Below are 13,749 nucleotides of genomic sequence, written 5' to 3' on the forward strand. Positions count from 1 at the left end.
ATGGTTGAGAACCTTGCAGCTGAGGTACCAGCGTTTGGGGGGGCCACAAGCCATACACGGTGTTTTCTCCATACAGTAAACCTCGTAGTGAAATCGCTCATTCGCGAGTTTGATGTAACGAAGAAAGAGGCTGACAAAGCCTTGGATGAGCCTGAGAATAGTGGTGATAGAGCAGAGCAGCTGGAGGTATTGAGCAAGGGGATTGATGCAGAGGAAGCAGTGATGATAGCTGAATATGGTGTTGGGGATAACAATGGTAGGGATAATGATGACGGTTGGGTTGACGAAGTCGGAGAGCTCGATCCTGATGAACGACTCGCGCTGGAAAAGAGTATTCTTCCTGTGAAGTTAGCCCTTGTGAAGGTAAGAACAAAAAGACACCAACACGCACCTTCAAATCTAATCTCTCTTCTAGCTCCGTAAACTGGCCTACAAAGTTATACATTCGACGACTATAGTCCTCCCAGCATGGCGTAAGATTCTTGAAGACTTGCAGGCACCTGTTACTCTCATGCCACGTGATGTTTCGACCTGCTGGAACTCCACATTCGATATGTTGGAATATGCGATTGAGCATCGGGAGGCCGTTGATACCGTGACTCAATGTTGAGATCTCGGTCTGCGGAAGTTTGAGCTGAATGATGAGGAGTGGGCAATTGCTGAACAACTGAGGAGTGTTCTCAAGGTAAGCACCGGGAAGATCCGCACAACACATGGACTAACAATTGTTTGGTCTATGTGTCTATGTAGATTCTAAAGGACGCAACACTATTTTTCTCCCGCTCGACACCTAATCTAGCCACCATGATTCCAGCCATGGATCTCATTGATGAAAAGCTCACTACATACTCTTGCAACAGACAGTATCATCCTTCAATCCTTCAATCCGCTCAGCTGTTCAGCTGGCAAAGGTAACACTTAACCGGTACTATCAACTTACAGATCAATCTGAAGTCTATCGCATTGCCATGGGTTCGTTCTTTTTTGTCTCTGTTCTGATGGCTCACATTCACACATATTATAGTACTACACCCGCGTCACAAGCTCGTATATTTCAGGAACGCTCTATGGGAGGACGATTGGATCACGACAGCTGAAAAGCTTGTCCATGACCAATTTACTCTTTATTCAGCCTTGGATGCCGACCTTCAAGACAATGACTTGGACATGGAGACTTTACCTACAGAGACGTTGCATAAGGTACATCTTTTTTTCTAACTGTAACTACTGACTACTGATTCTATTCTAGATGAATAACATGTTTGATGACATGCCTGCCCTCGCTCTGCCAAAATCAACTGATCTCCGTGATGAGCTCGAGCACTATCTCACCTCCAACATCGAAAATGTGCCTGATGCACTCGCATGGTGGCATGAACGTCGTACCACCTACCCTCGTCTATCGCGGATGGCGCTGGACTACCTTACTATTCCTGGTGAGTTTTTTTTGATTGAACTTGCATATACTACAGCTAATAATATCAACAGCCACATCAGTTGACGTTGAACGACTATTCAGCTGAGGACGGCTCTTACTCTCACATGTGTGCTCACGCTTATCTGCACAATCGATGTGCGCACTGCTGTGCCTCAGTTTTTGGAGCAAACTCAACCTGGTCAAGACTGATGACGTTGTCAGCATCAGTTCTTTGCCTGATGTCAAAGGTGATGAACAGGAGCTCAATGACGGGTGGGATCAAATTATTGTTGAGTAGTTTACTACACCATGTCGTAGTTTTTCCCCATAGTATTTGTTACCCGCGGGTACACCCTTGATGGGTTGTACCCCGGGTCCTTCTTTCACTACCCACTGTGCAACCCGTACCCTTGCTGCAGGTGTGGGTTTTTCTCAGGGTGCGGGTGGGGGTTGACCTGCTGACACCCGCGGGTTCACCCATGCAGATCCCTAAAGCATATCCATGCTCCATTTCACCCGATGACTGATCCTGTGGACAGTCCCCTTAACCCTTACTATCTGGACGGTAACCTATGACATGATGCATACTGCATCCCTTTGCCCTGTTTCCTTTTCTTGTTCTATGACTCAGTGTGCAGTTGCACAATTGTATTGGAAACAGAACAAGTGCGCCCACAGCCAAGGTGCAATGTCATGTGCTATTACCTTTGTTTGTTATACCCAGTGGCCTGTATATTCCGCTCTTGTTACACTGACTCGTCATTATACTTACTGATACTATTGTTTGCTATGGCCAGTGCCATTGTATTTGTCTCAACTACCTACTCACTTGCACAAGAGCGTGTAAGGTATTTAGTTAGCTACAGATTCATCCCAACACCTCAGATGTTTTCCTTCGCGCGCAACGACTGAGGTAAGATACCTATATTTCCATTTACTTACTTTCACTTATCTAAAGCAGAGTGTCTGCTTGTTTCAGACCCGTGTGATTGTATTAATCCTCCAGATTGTGCCCCTGCTTGTTTCACTTCCTATTTCTGTTCTTTGACTCATTCTGCAGTTGTATGTTCCGGTTCGCCAATGACTCACCTCGAATGTGCTTCCTCTTTTAGTATTACCCTTTGACCACTCCTTCTTCTGGCAGTACGAGTTACCATTCACTAATACGCATCGTTCCCCTCTATATAAACTCGCTGTCATGTAACTAGTTCTCTAATTTGAATCTACTTGGTTCTTGACCTCCTACTCTCATCAGAGTGATTCCTTCAGCCTAGCCAGCTGTCTATCTTCTATCTTCTTATCTGCTCATTGCAGATAAGTCTTTAGTCTCGATTTCTACTCATCAACTTCGTTGTTGAGCAGAACCCCTGTTAACTAGTCAGACTTCTGTCCTTCTATTAATGCAGATCTTACGATTAACCTTCAGGTGTCGTAAGCCTCGGCAGATATGCTTATTGTCAAGTTCCCACTTGACATAAGCCACCTAATTTGGACATAGGCGTTAAACCTTGCTTGCCGAAGCCTCACTAAGCAAGACTCCTAACCTTGGGCCAGCCCAGGGACATCCTCGACCATTGATGACACACACTCTGTTTGAGCATCGCCAACAGACACTATTCAAGTTTGTAACAGATCCTAGGCAAGTTTTTATTTTCTAACAATAAAAGGAACAAGGCTTAGAAGACACCAATGAATCAGAAACTGAGTGACTGCAGCGATAATCAAATACACAGCCAGCAACAAAACTTTATCTTCCTAATCTCCAAGCTATCCTCCCTCTCTATGTCGAAATCATCATTGTAGAAGATAATGAGAGAATTGATTGTTCCTAATGTATATGCATTGTTATGGACTTGGATAGTATCTGTTGACAATGCTCAAACAGAGCGTGTGTCGTCAATGGTTGAGGATGTCCCTGAACTAGCCCAAGGTTAGGGGTCTTACTTGGTGAAGCTTCGGCAAGTAAGATTTAATGCCTATGTCCAAATCGGGTAGCTTATGTCAAGTGGGGCTCAACGATAAGTGTATCTGCCAAGGCTTATGACACCCGAAGGTTAATCGTAAGAGCCTGTGTTAATAGAAGGACAGAAGTCCAACTAGTTAACAGGGGCTTTGCTCGTTGATGAAGTTGATGAGTAAAGATCGAGACTAAAGACTTATCCGTGATGAGCAGATAAGAAAGTAGAATATAGGCTGCTGGCTAAGCAGAAAGAATCACTCTTGTTAGGAGTAGGAGGTCAAGAACCAAGTAGATTCAAGTTAAGGAACTAGATACATGGTAGTGAGTTTATATAGAGAAGAGGAAGCATATTAGTGGATGATAACTCGTACTACCGGAAGGGGAACTGGTCAAAGGGTGATACTAGAAAAGGAAGGCATGTTCAAGGTGAGTCATAGGTGAACTGGAATGTGCAGATAAGAAATGAGTCAAAGAACAGAAACAGGAAGTGAAACAAGCAGGGCACAATTGTGCGACTGCGCACCAAGTCATAGATCAAGAAAGGAAACAGGGCAAAGGGGATGCAGCGTGCATCATATCATAGGTTACCGTCTGGATGGTAAGGGTAAAGGGGACTGTCCACAGGATCAGTCAATGGGTGGAATGGAGCATGGGTATGCTTCATCAGAGAAAGGGTCTGGCCAAATGTACTGGCTCTGCTGGAGCGACAGGTAGAGGGCGAAGGGGAATGTGAGGATGACGAGGATAACAAGAGCAAGGTCAGGGTAAGGGTGTGATGCAAGGGCGGAGACGAGGAAGATAAGGAGAAAAATGGTAGGGGCCCAAGCATTTAGATGTTCTTGTAACATGCATCTGTATTGTGGTCAAAAAAGGGAGGGACAGTCCCTAATGCAGAGGTCTGGATAATGATTATCAGGGGAAGGTGAATGATGCTTTCTGGCCTTGCTACTTGCAATGCTAGTTCATGACCATGACCACTCCTCTATGACAATAACGAAGGGACACTTTAGCATGTGAGGACAGATATAACAACGGACCCGACTCACAGTTTTTTAAAGAGGTTTGTAATGATCTTGTTCCTGTGGCACCTTAGCATTTTGGCTTGCAAGTTTGACGTTCATGACCATAGCTCAGGTCTCTTGTAACATAGTTTGGGTCTCTTGTAACATCATGTGGTTTTCATTTATCATTGCTTGTATTTCATTCAATCTTGTCATGACATTAATAGGTCTCACTGTTTCCATCACATCTACATTGTGATTAGTAAACCTTGGGTCCAGCATATTGATGTTGACTGATGATACTGAGCATGGAGAGACTTGGGATGCCAAATAGGAGGTACAAGTGCAAGGGATATGTCAGGGGCAGGAGGAACAGAGAAGGAGCTGTTGACATCAGGACCAATAGGTCCAAGTTAAAATTTCACCTGCCTAATTATTGAAAACACTTACCGTATAAATAGTAGCGCCCAAAAACACGAGTGTCTCAGTTCTTTTCAGAGACTGAGATCATTTTCTTACCTGTTAGATCTTGTCCGCTCTACCTCTAGTCTCTAGACAGCAGTGCCAAAACGAGGACTTATGAATGGTGCGCAGTCCATGAGCTCTGTTTTTCGCAGCTTTGATATGCATGTGAGACACTGCTAGAATTATACCTGAATTGAATTGATTGCAAACTGAAACAATGTGAACTGAAACTACATTGACTTACAGCTCAGAGGCTCCAGTTCCTGTACAGTTGTCAGAAATTTCTGAGTCTCATTTTAATGCTTTGTAATACTTTGTAATGCCACAATGACAACACGGCCATGGCAATGGGAATGCAATGTAAGCCCCATTTTGAAATGCTGACAGGTGCTGATGGTAATGCCGGTGGCAATGTGGCGCCAATTGCTGCCAATGCCTATTGTAATTTCCATTGTAATGTTGAATTTTATGTTATTGCAATTGCATTAAAATGAGGCTACAGTCCGTGGGAATGATATTGTGACTATGAGAATCTGCTATTTATTATTATCGACTGTCTACAATGTTTTCATATTTATTACTATCTAATCATATCATATTACATTATCTATCTATTACATTATTACACTATTTTACTTGCACTTAGGTTGATTCGAACTGGTGACTACCTAGACTATTGTACAACTATTATTATATACAATCAGGAAGCAAAACCACTAGACTACAAGGCTTTTCTTATGAGGAAACTGAAACTCTATTGAAGGACCACTCTATAGCCTTATTAGGGATGATAATATCAATGCATTGAATTAAAGTCTCGCAAAGCTCGTAAAGATATAGTACATGTAGGTAAGCACTAAGTACCAGTGTTGCAGGTGGTGCGAGTGGTACTGGATACAGAACACTGGTTTCCCCTGCCCCTTTGGTGACCCCTGACATGTCTAGGTGCAACATTTGTAATAACTTTGTCCTCAGGTTCTGTAAGAGCACTATTAGCTCTAGATCTGCCTCCGCTATGCTCATCATCAGCAACTGTTTCATCCATCATATCCTGTATCAGTTCGTGTATCACGGCGTTCTCCTCACCTTCAGTTATGCCTGCCAAGGCATGATCCATTACTGCTGTGAAGTCCTCTTCATCTGACATTGAATCAACCATTCTCGAACCCTTGGTGAAAATAAAACTATTGAGTTCCTTCATGATGTCACGCGTGTATTCTGTATTCCAGTTCTTGATGATAATCTTCTTGTACAACGAGAACATGTAGCTATATTGGATCCTTGTGGTCTCACCCTTGCCAGAATAGTGAAACTCTTTGTCAGCACTAAGCAGAAATATAACCTGACAAAATTGCATCAATGGATGGACTCTTTCGATATGTGCAAAACTTACAACAACTGCTGCCCATGCCAATAAACCAGGTGTCAAGGAAGTTATCTCCCACTTATTACCATTACATGGAGGTCCTCCTGCTCATAGCGCAGTCAAGCCGTTTTCACCCCATGGTACTATATGGATGATCTGAAAGCACATTAAATAAGATAAAGTTTTATATCAAGACTCGATGCACCTTTCCGAAGACTTGCCAGTTTCCAAAGATCGTTTTGAGTGATGCATCTTCAACCAGGTTGGGAAAAAGGACAGGTGGGAAGGGCTTCAGAGTTCGCTGTGATACTGAGATACCAAGAAGTTTCTGGATCTCAGGAACACTTGCTCAATCATATGTGATATCAGTAAAATATTGTTCAGGGAGACTGAAGATAACCCCAGCTTTGGAGCGCAGTTTCTTGATTTCAGATGCATGGCTACTGTTCATTGCATCCTCAAACTTGAGTACTATCAGCTCGGAGACTTACTAAAACAAAAAATGTCACTCACACCATCAGTGAAGTGGTGATCTACCACAAGAGGGTGGATATGCGATGGAAGTAGACTGTATAGCTCAGAAAGTACATTGTCATTTGCATGCAGTCGCTCCAAGTCTTCAAATGTCTGCTCATTTTGCGCTGCACCTAACTTAATGTGGACAGTATTGTCAGGATCACTGTTGAGGTCGTCTTCATTGTCCTCACTGCCTGAAATTAAATGGTTGTTCTGATGTAGCGATGGTCGCGGTGTTGGGCTCAAAACCACGTATTTCCATACTCACGTCAACACCCAAAACATATGCGCACATGTCCGATGCACTTTTGCACATGTCCGAGCCACTCCGTATTGGATCCGGCACATCGGACCTTCGGACATCGCATCGGCTGATCACACTTTGCGTGCACTTGTCCATCCCGTGTCCTGTCCATCCAAACTGGCCTCACTAGGTGCGTAGTTATTCCCGTGCATGTTTTCTGACATTTGTACCGCATTATTACATGTCCACAGCACCTTGTGTCTTATTACATAGGACATTGGACCCAAAATATATCACTACTATCTTTGCCTGTAGTTTTCCGAATTTCTATGTACTTACTTAAATACTCTGTAGTGACCCGTAGCAATCATCATCCAGTAGTTAGGAGCCATTTCCCGACTCTGCGGATCACCCAGAATATTCTCGTAGTTCTTAGTTGCATTGTGAAATATTACCATTTGTTCACCGTCATACTCTGTCACTCGTTATACTTGCGCATACCGCTCGCAACCCGACACTCGTTATAAAGTTTCCGACTCATTATTGTGAAGTCCGAAAGTCCGAAATCTCGGACATCGCACTTTGGCTTCGGACATTGGATAAGTACCTTCGGACATCATCGGATTACCTTCGGACATCGTTTCGCACCATCGGACATTTTGTTATTTGCATTACTGACACATTTTTACTACTAATACCAATTAGCAATCCCTTTAGGATCGAATGCACTTGCTCTGCAAGTATAGCAGCATAGGTCGTGCTAAGATCTACCTAAATATTTGTTGTCTAGGTAGTACAATTTCTGCTGAGCCCAGCGGGAATCAGCTTTCTACACCGAGATGCAACAATTTCATCGTTATCTTCAATATCTAAATGGATTGAATGTGCGATGAGGAATCAGTGGTCGAGGTGAAGTACCTGTATAGGATCAAATGAAAAACTGTCAGACTTTGCAAAGAAATGAGAGCACACACCTGTTCAGCAATGTTTTTGAAATTTGTGCACCAAAGATAAGTTTGTCGGATCGGGCCATGACACTTCTCATTTGGTTTGGTGTTTGTGTTGTGCGTAGCACCTTTTGCCTCGATATCATCAAACAAATGAGTGTGCGCATGTCGTTTTGGGTGAGCCCAGTTCTTCCCTGAGTCGTCCTTCTCACTATATTGCTATACAATCCAGACCATAAGTGACACTTGAACGGTGGCACAACAAGCAACTTACATCCAACAGTTGTGTAAACTCTTTCACAGCTTGATGGCCTGCAACAATGGTTTTGGATGTATGTACTTCGAGAGCTGCATACATGTCAACATAAACATATTCACGCATGCAACAAAGAAGCAGATAAGGGAGCTCATGAGATTCGGAGGCTCGGTTGATGACATCATGGGCTGCAAATACAATGATCTACAGAAATATCAGTAGTACAATTCAGAATCAATGAAACTGGCTTACCTTTGAAATATCTTCATACTTTGAGCCGTCAGAAAAAGATATATCCATGATGTGGTTGAAGTGGTTGAGGTTTTGCCAATGTGGCATCAAGTCAAAGCTATTCAAATGGTAAAGTTACTGTATCTGCTATACCCAAAGATAAAAAAATGTACTGTTCATCAATTTTGGCCTGTGCCTGCTGGCCGACTAATTTGATGTGTTCTTGAAACTGGGTCCAAAGATGATCAGAGAAATTGCCTTCATTATTTACGTGCAAGCGGTCAAATGAGACCGCAGAATAGACATCCGTGTGAGCAATATCTGAAAATGAGTTCTTAAATGAATAATTAGAGATGGGAGCAAAGACGCAGTAATAGGGAACTTATGTCGACATCCCAGAGGCCTTGAGACATCAAGATTTTCTCCTTATCTTCTTTTCAAGCCTGACTTTATGCCTCCAGAAGTGTGGCTTGCACTGCTGCACTCGTTTGAAATGGATATGGCATGAGGACATTGCCAAGTTCATCTTTAGGAACGAGACAGACAGGACAAGGGAACTTGCAATTTGTTCTGCGTATCAAGGTCATGACACATCTGTAGAACAGCTGTTAGAAACCTACAATGGTAAAAGTGATATACATACTGTTCCTCATAGTCAGCTGATAGGATGAGAATAAGTGGGTAAAACAGACATTCAACACCATCCCAACACTTAACCCAAAAGCCTGTTTTTGAAAGTGGTGCAAGTGATTTGAGAAGACACTTAAATGATTCATGCCAGACAACATTTTTGAAATTGACCCAGGACTGCGTTCCAGAATATTGCCTATCTTCTTCGACCTGCAAGAGTTAGCTTGTAGCATCAAAGTTCATTCTGAATTGAATAGTGACATATGATTGGAAGCCAACCAACGAGTCGACCACCACCAAACCCTTCACCATTGCGTATCCCAACAGGTAGGTTTGCACATCGCACAATGACAGGATATGCCTTTTGACAACCAAATGATGAGAGTTTCGCCTTGTCAGCATATATGATAAATGTGAAGGGTTTTCCTTCATCCTTCAGCAAAGATGACTATAAAGCGCACCATTTATTACATTACCAGAACAGTAAAAACAGTAACAGATACATACTTGACTATCCCAAAAAGCATTAGTGGTCCATGGCTCATCAAAAAAATGCACAAAGTCTTGTCCATCATATTTGTACAGGCGTTGGGCATCAAATACAAAATGTGGACCAAGGCGATGGTCTTTCAACAAATCACAAGCCCAGTCCCAGAGCGGCCTATGCCAAACATCAAATGTATACTCCTGGTCCCTATGCGAGACCAAAATTACCTCCTTTTTGAACTGTACTTAAAAATCGATTGTAAGTGAGGTATAGCATCATTGGTTTCAGACTTACTTTTGCATGGCGAGGGGATGCTGCATCCCACATCTTACAAATGCTGTTGTAGTCAGTGACTGAGAATTGTTCAAATGCAGTGTGACAGATGAGACTAATAAGCTCATTGGTCTGTACTTTAGTAAGGTTTGTTTTCAGGACCAGTTCCACAAAGTTGAAGTCGATGCGTGATGAAAAGGGTTCCCAAGGTATGAGATTTTCAGGTACTTGTGAGCAAGTGGCAGCGTGGTGGTGGAAATCAGCAATGTGATCAATTTTCATGGCAATGCCACTGCGCGGATGATATTTGGTCTTGATATCGTTTGGCTGAAATGTAGGTGGCAGGACACGCTCATTTTCAGGAGTCTCTTTGTGTAGCATGAATGAACCTAAATGATGTGATCCAATTCAGAAATCTAAATGTATTGATAAAAAGAAATGATAACACACCTTCGTCGGGCCTTACATACTCATTGTATGCAGGTTCATGAGTGATAGGAGCTGTATGTGAGCCTATTAATTTGATAAAACAGACAGACATTAAGCAGAATCAAACCTGGGGCAAGGGATGTGCCTGGTCATTGAGATAGTACAGAAGCTGGCCAATGTTGAGTATCTAGCCATTCAGGCTGGGCTTGAGCTGTCAAGAGGACTTGATATACTCAGTGTACACCATATAAACAAAGAATTGACTCACCTGCTCGAGCTTTTTGCCTCTCCCGGTCTTCCTGCAGCCGCATAGCATCCCTCCTGCAGGCCTTCTGGTGGGCAGCAAGCCCTCAGCTCTTGAATGTCTGACCACATATGTTGCAGGTTGAGGTCCACTCAGGTGGCATTCGAAGTCTTCATATAATAAGAATACAGCAATTTGATGTCGATATAAACAGTATGAACAGTGTAAGCATTATCAATTCAGCACAATGTTCCAATCAGTTGAAACGGCACATGATGTATGGGAATGTTATTTCAATATGAAATCAGACATGACAACAATTATTGAGCATTGTAACAGATTGTCACAGCATGTGATACTGTGAGAATGATATCCCCATGACCATTGCAATGGCTCTAGGAAATTTGCGACAGTCTTCTCCGCATCATGGGCTGCATTTATATCAATCCAACTTCGACTGTTGTGAGGTGAAGATGGATTGAGTACAAAGGCGTTGTCAGGTTGGGCTGGGTCCGAGTGTTAGCTCGGGCTGGACGCTGAGGGAATGAGCCGCTGGGTGGGCAGGAACAAACGAACAGCAATTTTTGGTGATGCCAGTGTGAGGCAAATCGATTAGAGTGTTTTAATGTAAATACTGCAAGTAAGCAGTGGGCGGGAGGGCATAAAGAATAAGATGTAGAGATATACTATGCTAAACGACTAGAATAAGTGAAACAAAGATAGCTGTCCGTTCAAAAGTCCTTAGAGAATGATTCAAGATTTGAAAAAGAACAAAGGAAAACCAGAGGTATTTCGCTCAGTTGGACGCATGGTACTGACTCTCCGGCGGGCTCCAAATCAGCACCTTACTCATTCCAACTTCGACTGTTGCGAGGTGAAGATGGATCAAGTATGAAGGTGTCGTCAGGTTGGGCTGGGTCTGAGCATTAGCTCGGGCTGGACGCTGAGGGAATGAGCCGCTTACCCAAAGGCTGATGAGCTCTCCACGGCTGATATCAGTGGCCAAACCCAACAGAGCGAGCTGGCTTAGGAGTGGTTTTGGGAGTCGCTAGTGAGACCACCGAGGTGCTGCGTCATGATCTGCTTGAAAGCTCAGATGTATGTTTCATAAGCTAAGGATTTCCACCAACCAGCTATCTGCACCACTTCTGAGTCTACCTTCTTGGCTAAGTAGAAAGATGCCCCGCCTATGCGAAATGAATGTCCGAATGTCGTGCCCCAGTCCCATGCAGACAAGATTGTGTTTATGTTTTTGATGGCCCAGATTTTGACCATTGGGTGGATCAAACCTTTGTTGTCTCTCCATGAGAACAAAGGGTCATTAGGCAGTGCTGGAACTACCCTGGCCAAGTTCCATAGCGCCTCCAGTGGGCAGAGTTCCCCTTGTTCTACTATAAAAACTGATTGAGATTCTCCTGGCTTGGCTGTTTTGGCACTTGGGAGGTCGAGTCTAGTGTACAGTTTTCCAACAAGATCAACACCAAAAAATATGTCTTTCCAAGTGATGTGTTTTGATGCATCGAAATCTGCATGGGAGTTGACGGTGACTTCACCAAAACGCATCATGCCAAAAAAGGTGCAGCTCAATATTGCCCATATGCATGTGTCGAATGGTTGATTGAGCTGGAGGGTTGGCTGAAAGCATGCGCAGGGTTATTGGAGGTCTAAGTGGCTTGCAGCGTGATCCTTGCAAATTTTCCAATCCCCGGAGTGACCAGTTTATATGTGTTAGGTGCTTGGATGATAATGGTGGTGGCCAACCTTGGGCTAGGTGCCAAGCCCGCACTGCTGAGAGGTACTTCCTGACGACTGTTACTGATACTGGCTTGAAGGGAACTGTTTCTGTTGCTGGTGATTTGAGAATCGGCTCAGCTAAGGATAGGTCTGACGCAGCCCAGAGAGCAAATGAGTGGAGGATTTCGAATGAGGCTGGCAGGCAGTTTGATTCAGGAACCGAAAATATATCACAAAATAAGTGAAACTTGTGAAGACCAGAGCCGTAGCTTGCTGATTCTCGTAGTGATGCGTGACTTGAAATGTCAGCCAGGAAATTAATTATCGGATGGTCAATAGTAGAAGGTGGTGGTGTGTTAACCCCACACCAGAGGAAAATGCAACTTTCAGCTGGGCAAGTTGGACGGAGCGATGATGGGCGAAGAACCAGAGGTTCTTTGGGAGTGGTGCTAGTTTCAATCGATGTTAAGTTGTAACAAATGACAACTTGTTGATAAGATGCGAAGGAAGTGGGAAAGGTGTGTTGTGTGATGGGCCAGACAGACTGCTTAGGAATGTGTGTATTTCGCCGCGTGATAGTGGGTCTGATATGTTGATCACCCCAGGGACATGTTCGACTTTGAGTTGGAAGCTGTGGTAAGCCTGTGTGTTGTGGTGTGATCGAGAATTTTAGGGGAGGATGCCATGTGTAGAGTAGAACTTACCCGTAGTAAGTATATCTCTTTCAGTACCATGTTTGTGGCATGGTTGCGTGAACGGCCCTTGTTTATGGCTGTTACGACTCCAGCATTGTCAGAACAGACTAAAACCATGCCACCCTTCAGTTCCTGTTGCTCGACTAGCCCAATGTGAAGGACCAATCTTAAACCCAATTCTACGGCGGTAGCTTCGGCCCAGCCAATATCATTCTTGAGGCCAGGACCTACTTTGAAGCCCTCCTTCCACTTCCAGGCTGCCCAGTGTTGGCTGACGACTACACCTATTCCAAACAAAGAACTCGCATCTCCCCACCACTGCAAGTCGAATGGTCATCGTTCCCGCAGGGGTTTCTCGCATGGTGAAATAGCTAAAATCTGTGCTACCCACTGAAGATCGGCCGCTAGAGTACTCGGAACATGGAGCCAAGCTCAAAAGGACTTGAAACCATTGGCAAAAATTGCTGTGGAATGAAGGAAAGGGCAGATGAGGGGGAAGATTGATGACACATGGACTAGCTTGCATGCAAACTTGCGGCTTTGTTTGCTGTGAAATGTGCACCATTCTTTAGCCAATCCTGTAGCAATGTCAGAATTTTCTCCATTTTCTCCTGTGGCAATGAGACGCTTCTTCAAAACAAGTTCCAGTCAAATCCAATATATTGCTGGAGTGTGGCGAAGGCTCATAGCTTCTCTAGGCTCCATGGTACTCCGAAAAAGGCAGATAGCTAGATGAATTCTTCTTCTGTCCAGTTTTGGTGAGGCAGGCAGATGATGAAGAAATCGTCCACCCATTTTCGAATTGGACCAAAGCCGGTGTAGCGATGGTCGCTGCATTGGGCTCAAAACCATGT

At 43.9% G+C, this 13,749-nt stretch overlaps 3 protein-coding genes across 3 annotated transcripts; 2 read left to right on the plus strand and 1 right to left on the minus strand.

Moving 5' to 3' along the window:
- EDB93DRAFT_1079246 (uncharacterized protein) lies at window positions 1–610 on the plus strand (the record flags this gene model as incomplete). The annotated part of the gene is made up of 2 exons (XM_041445445.1): window positions 1–363; window positions 416–610. The coding sequence occupies 2 exons, from the start codon at window positions 1–3 to the stop codon at window positions 608–610; spliced, it is 558 nt and encodes a 185-aa protein (XP_041310864.1).
- A 268-nt stretch (window positions 611–878) lies between these two features.
- EDB93DRAFT_1053380 (uncharacterized protein) lies at window positions 879–1,128 on the plus strand (the record flags this gene model as incomplete). The annotated part of the gene is made up of 2 exons (XM_041444717.1): window positions 879–972; window positions 1,025–1,128. Coding segments are annotated over 2 exons (198 nt in total), but the record flags the coding sequence as incomplete, so codon positions are not given.
- A 4,571-nt stretch (window positions 1,129–5,699) lies between these two features.
- EDB93DRAFT_1101423 (uncharacterized protein) lies at window positions 5,700–10,533 on the minus strand (the record flags this gene model as incomplete). The annotated part of the gene is made up of 20 exons (XM_041447096.1): window positions 5,700–6,185; window positions 6,237–6,313; window positions 6,344–6,365; window positions 6,415–6,537; window positions 6,723–6,919; window positions 7,118–7,230; window positions 7,309–7,444; window positions 7,741–7,798; window positions 7,944–8,135; window positions 8,191–8,376; window positions 8,425–8,521; window positions 8,577–8,724; window positions 8,949–9,019; window positions 9,047–9,062; window positions 9,096–9,243; window positions 9,317–9,481; window positions 9,541–9,759; window positions 9,815–10,182; window positions 10,244–10,306; window positions 10,491–10,533. 20 exons carry the CDS (start codon window positions 10,531–10,533, stop codon window positions 5,700–5,702), a joined length of 2,928 nt encoding a protein of 975 aa, XP_041310866.1.
- Between the last annotated feature and the right edge of the window lie 3,216 nt (window positions 10,534–13,749).

The sequence above is a fragment of the Suillus bovinus genome (assembly GCF_016758785.1).
Source record: "Suillus bovinus strain UH-Sbo-P2 chromosome Unknown EDB93scaffold_9, whole genome shotgun sequence".
Taxonomy (NCBI): Eukaryota; Fungi; Basidiomycota; class Agaricomycetes; order Boletales; family Suillaceae; genus Suillus; species Suillus bovinus.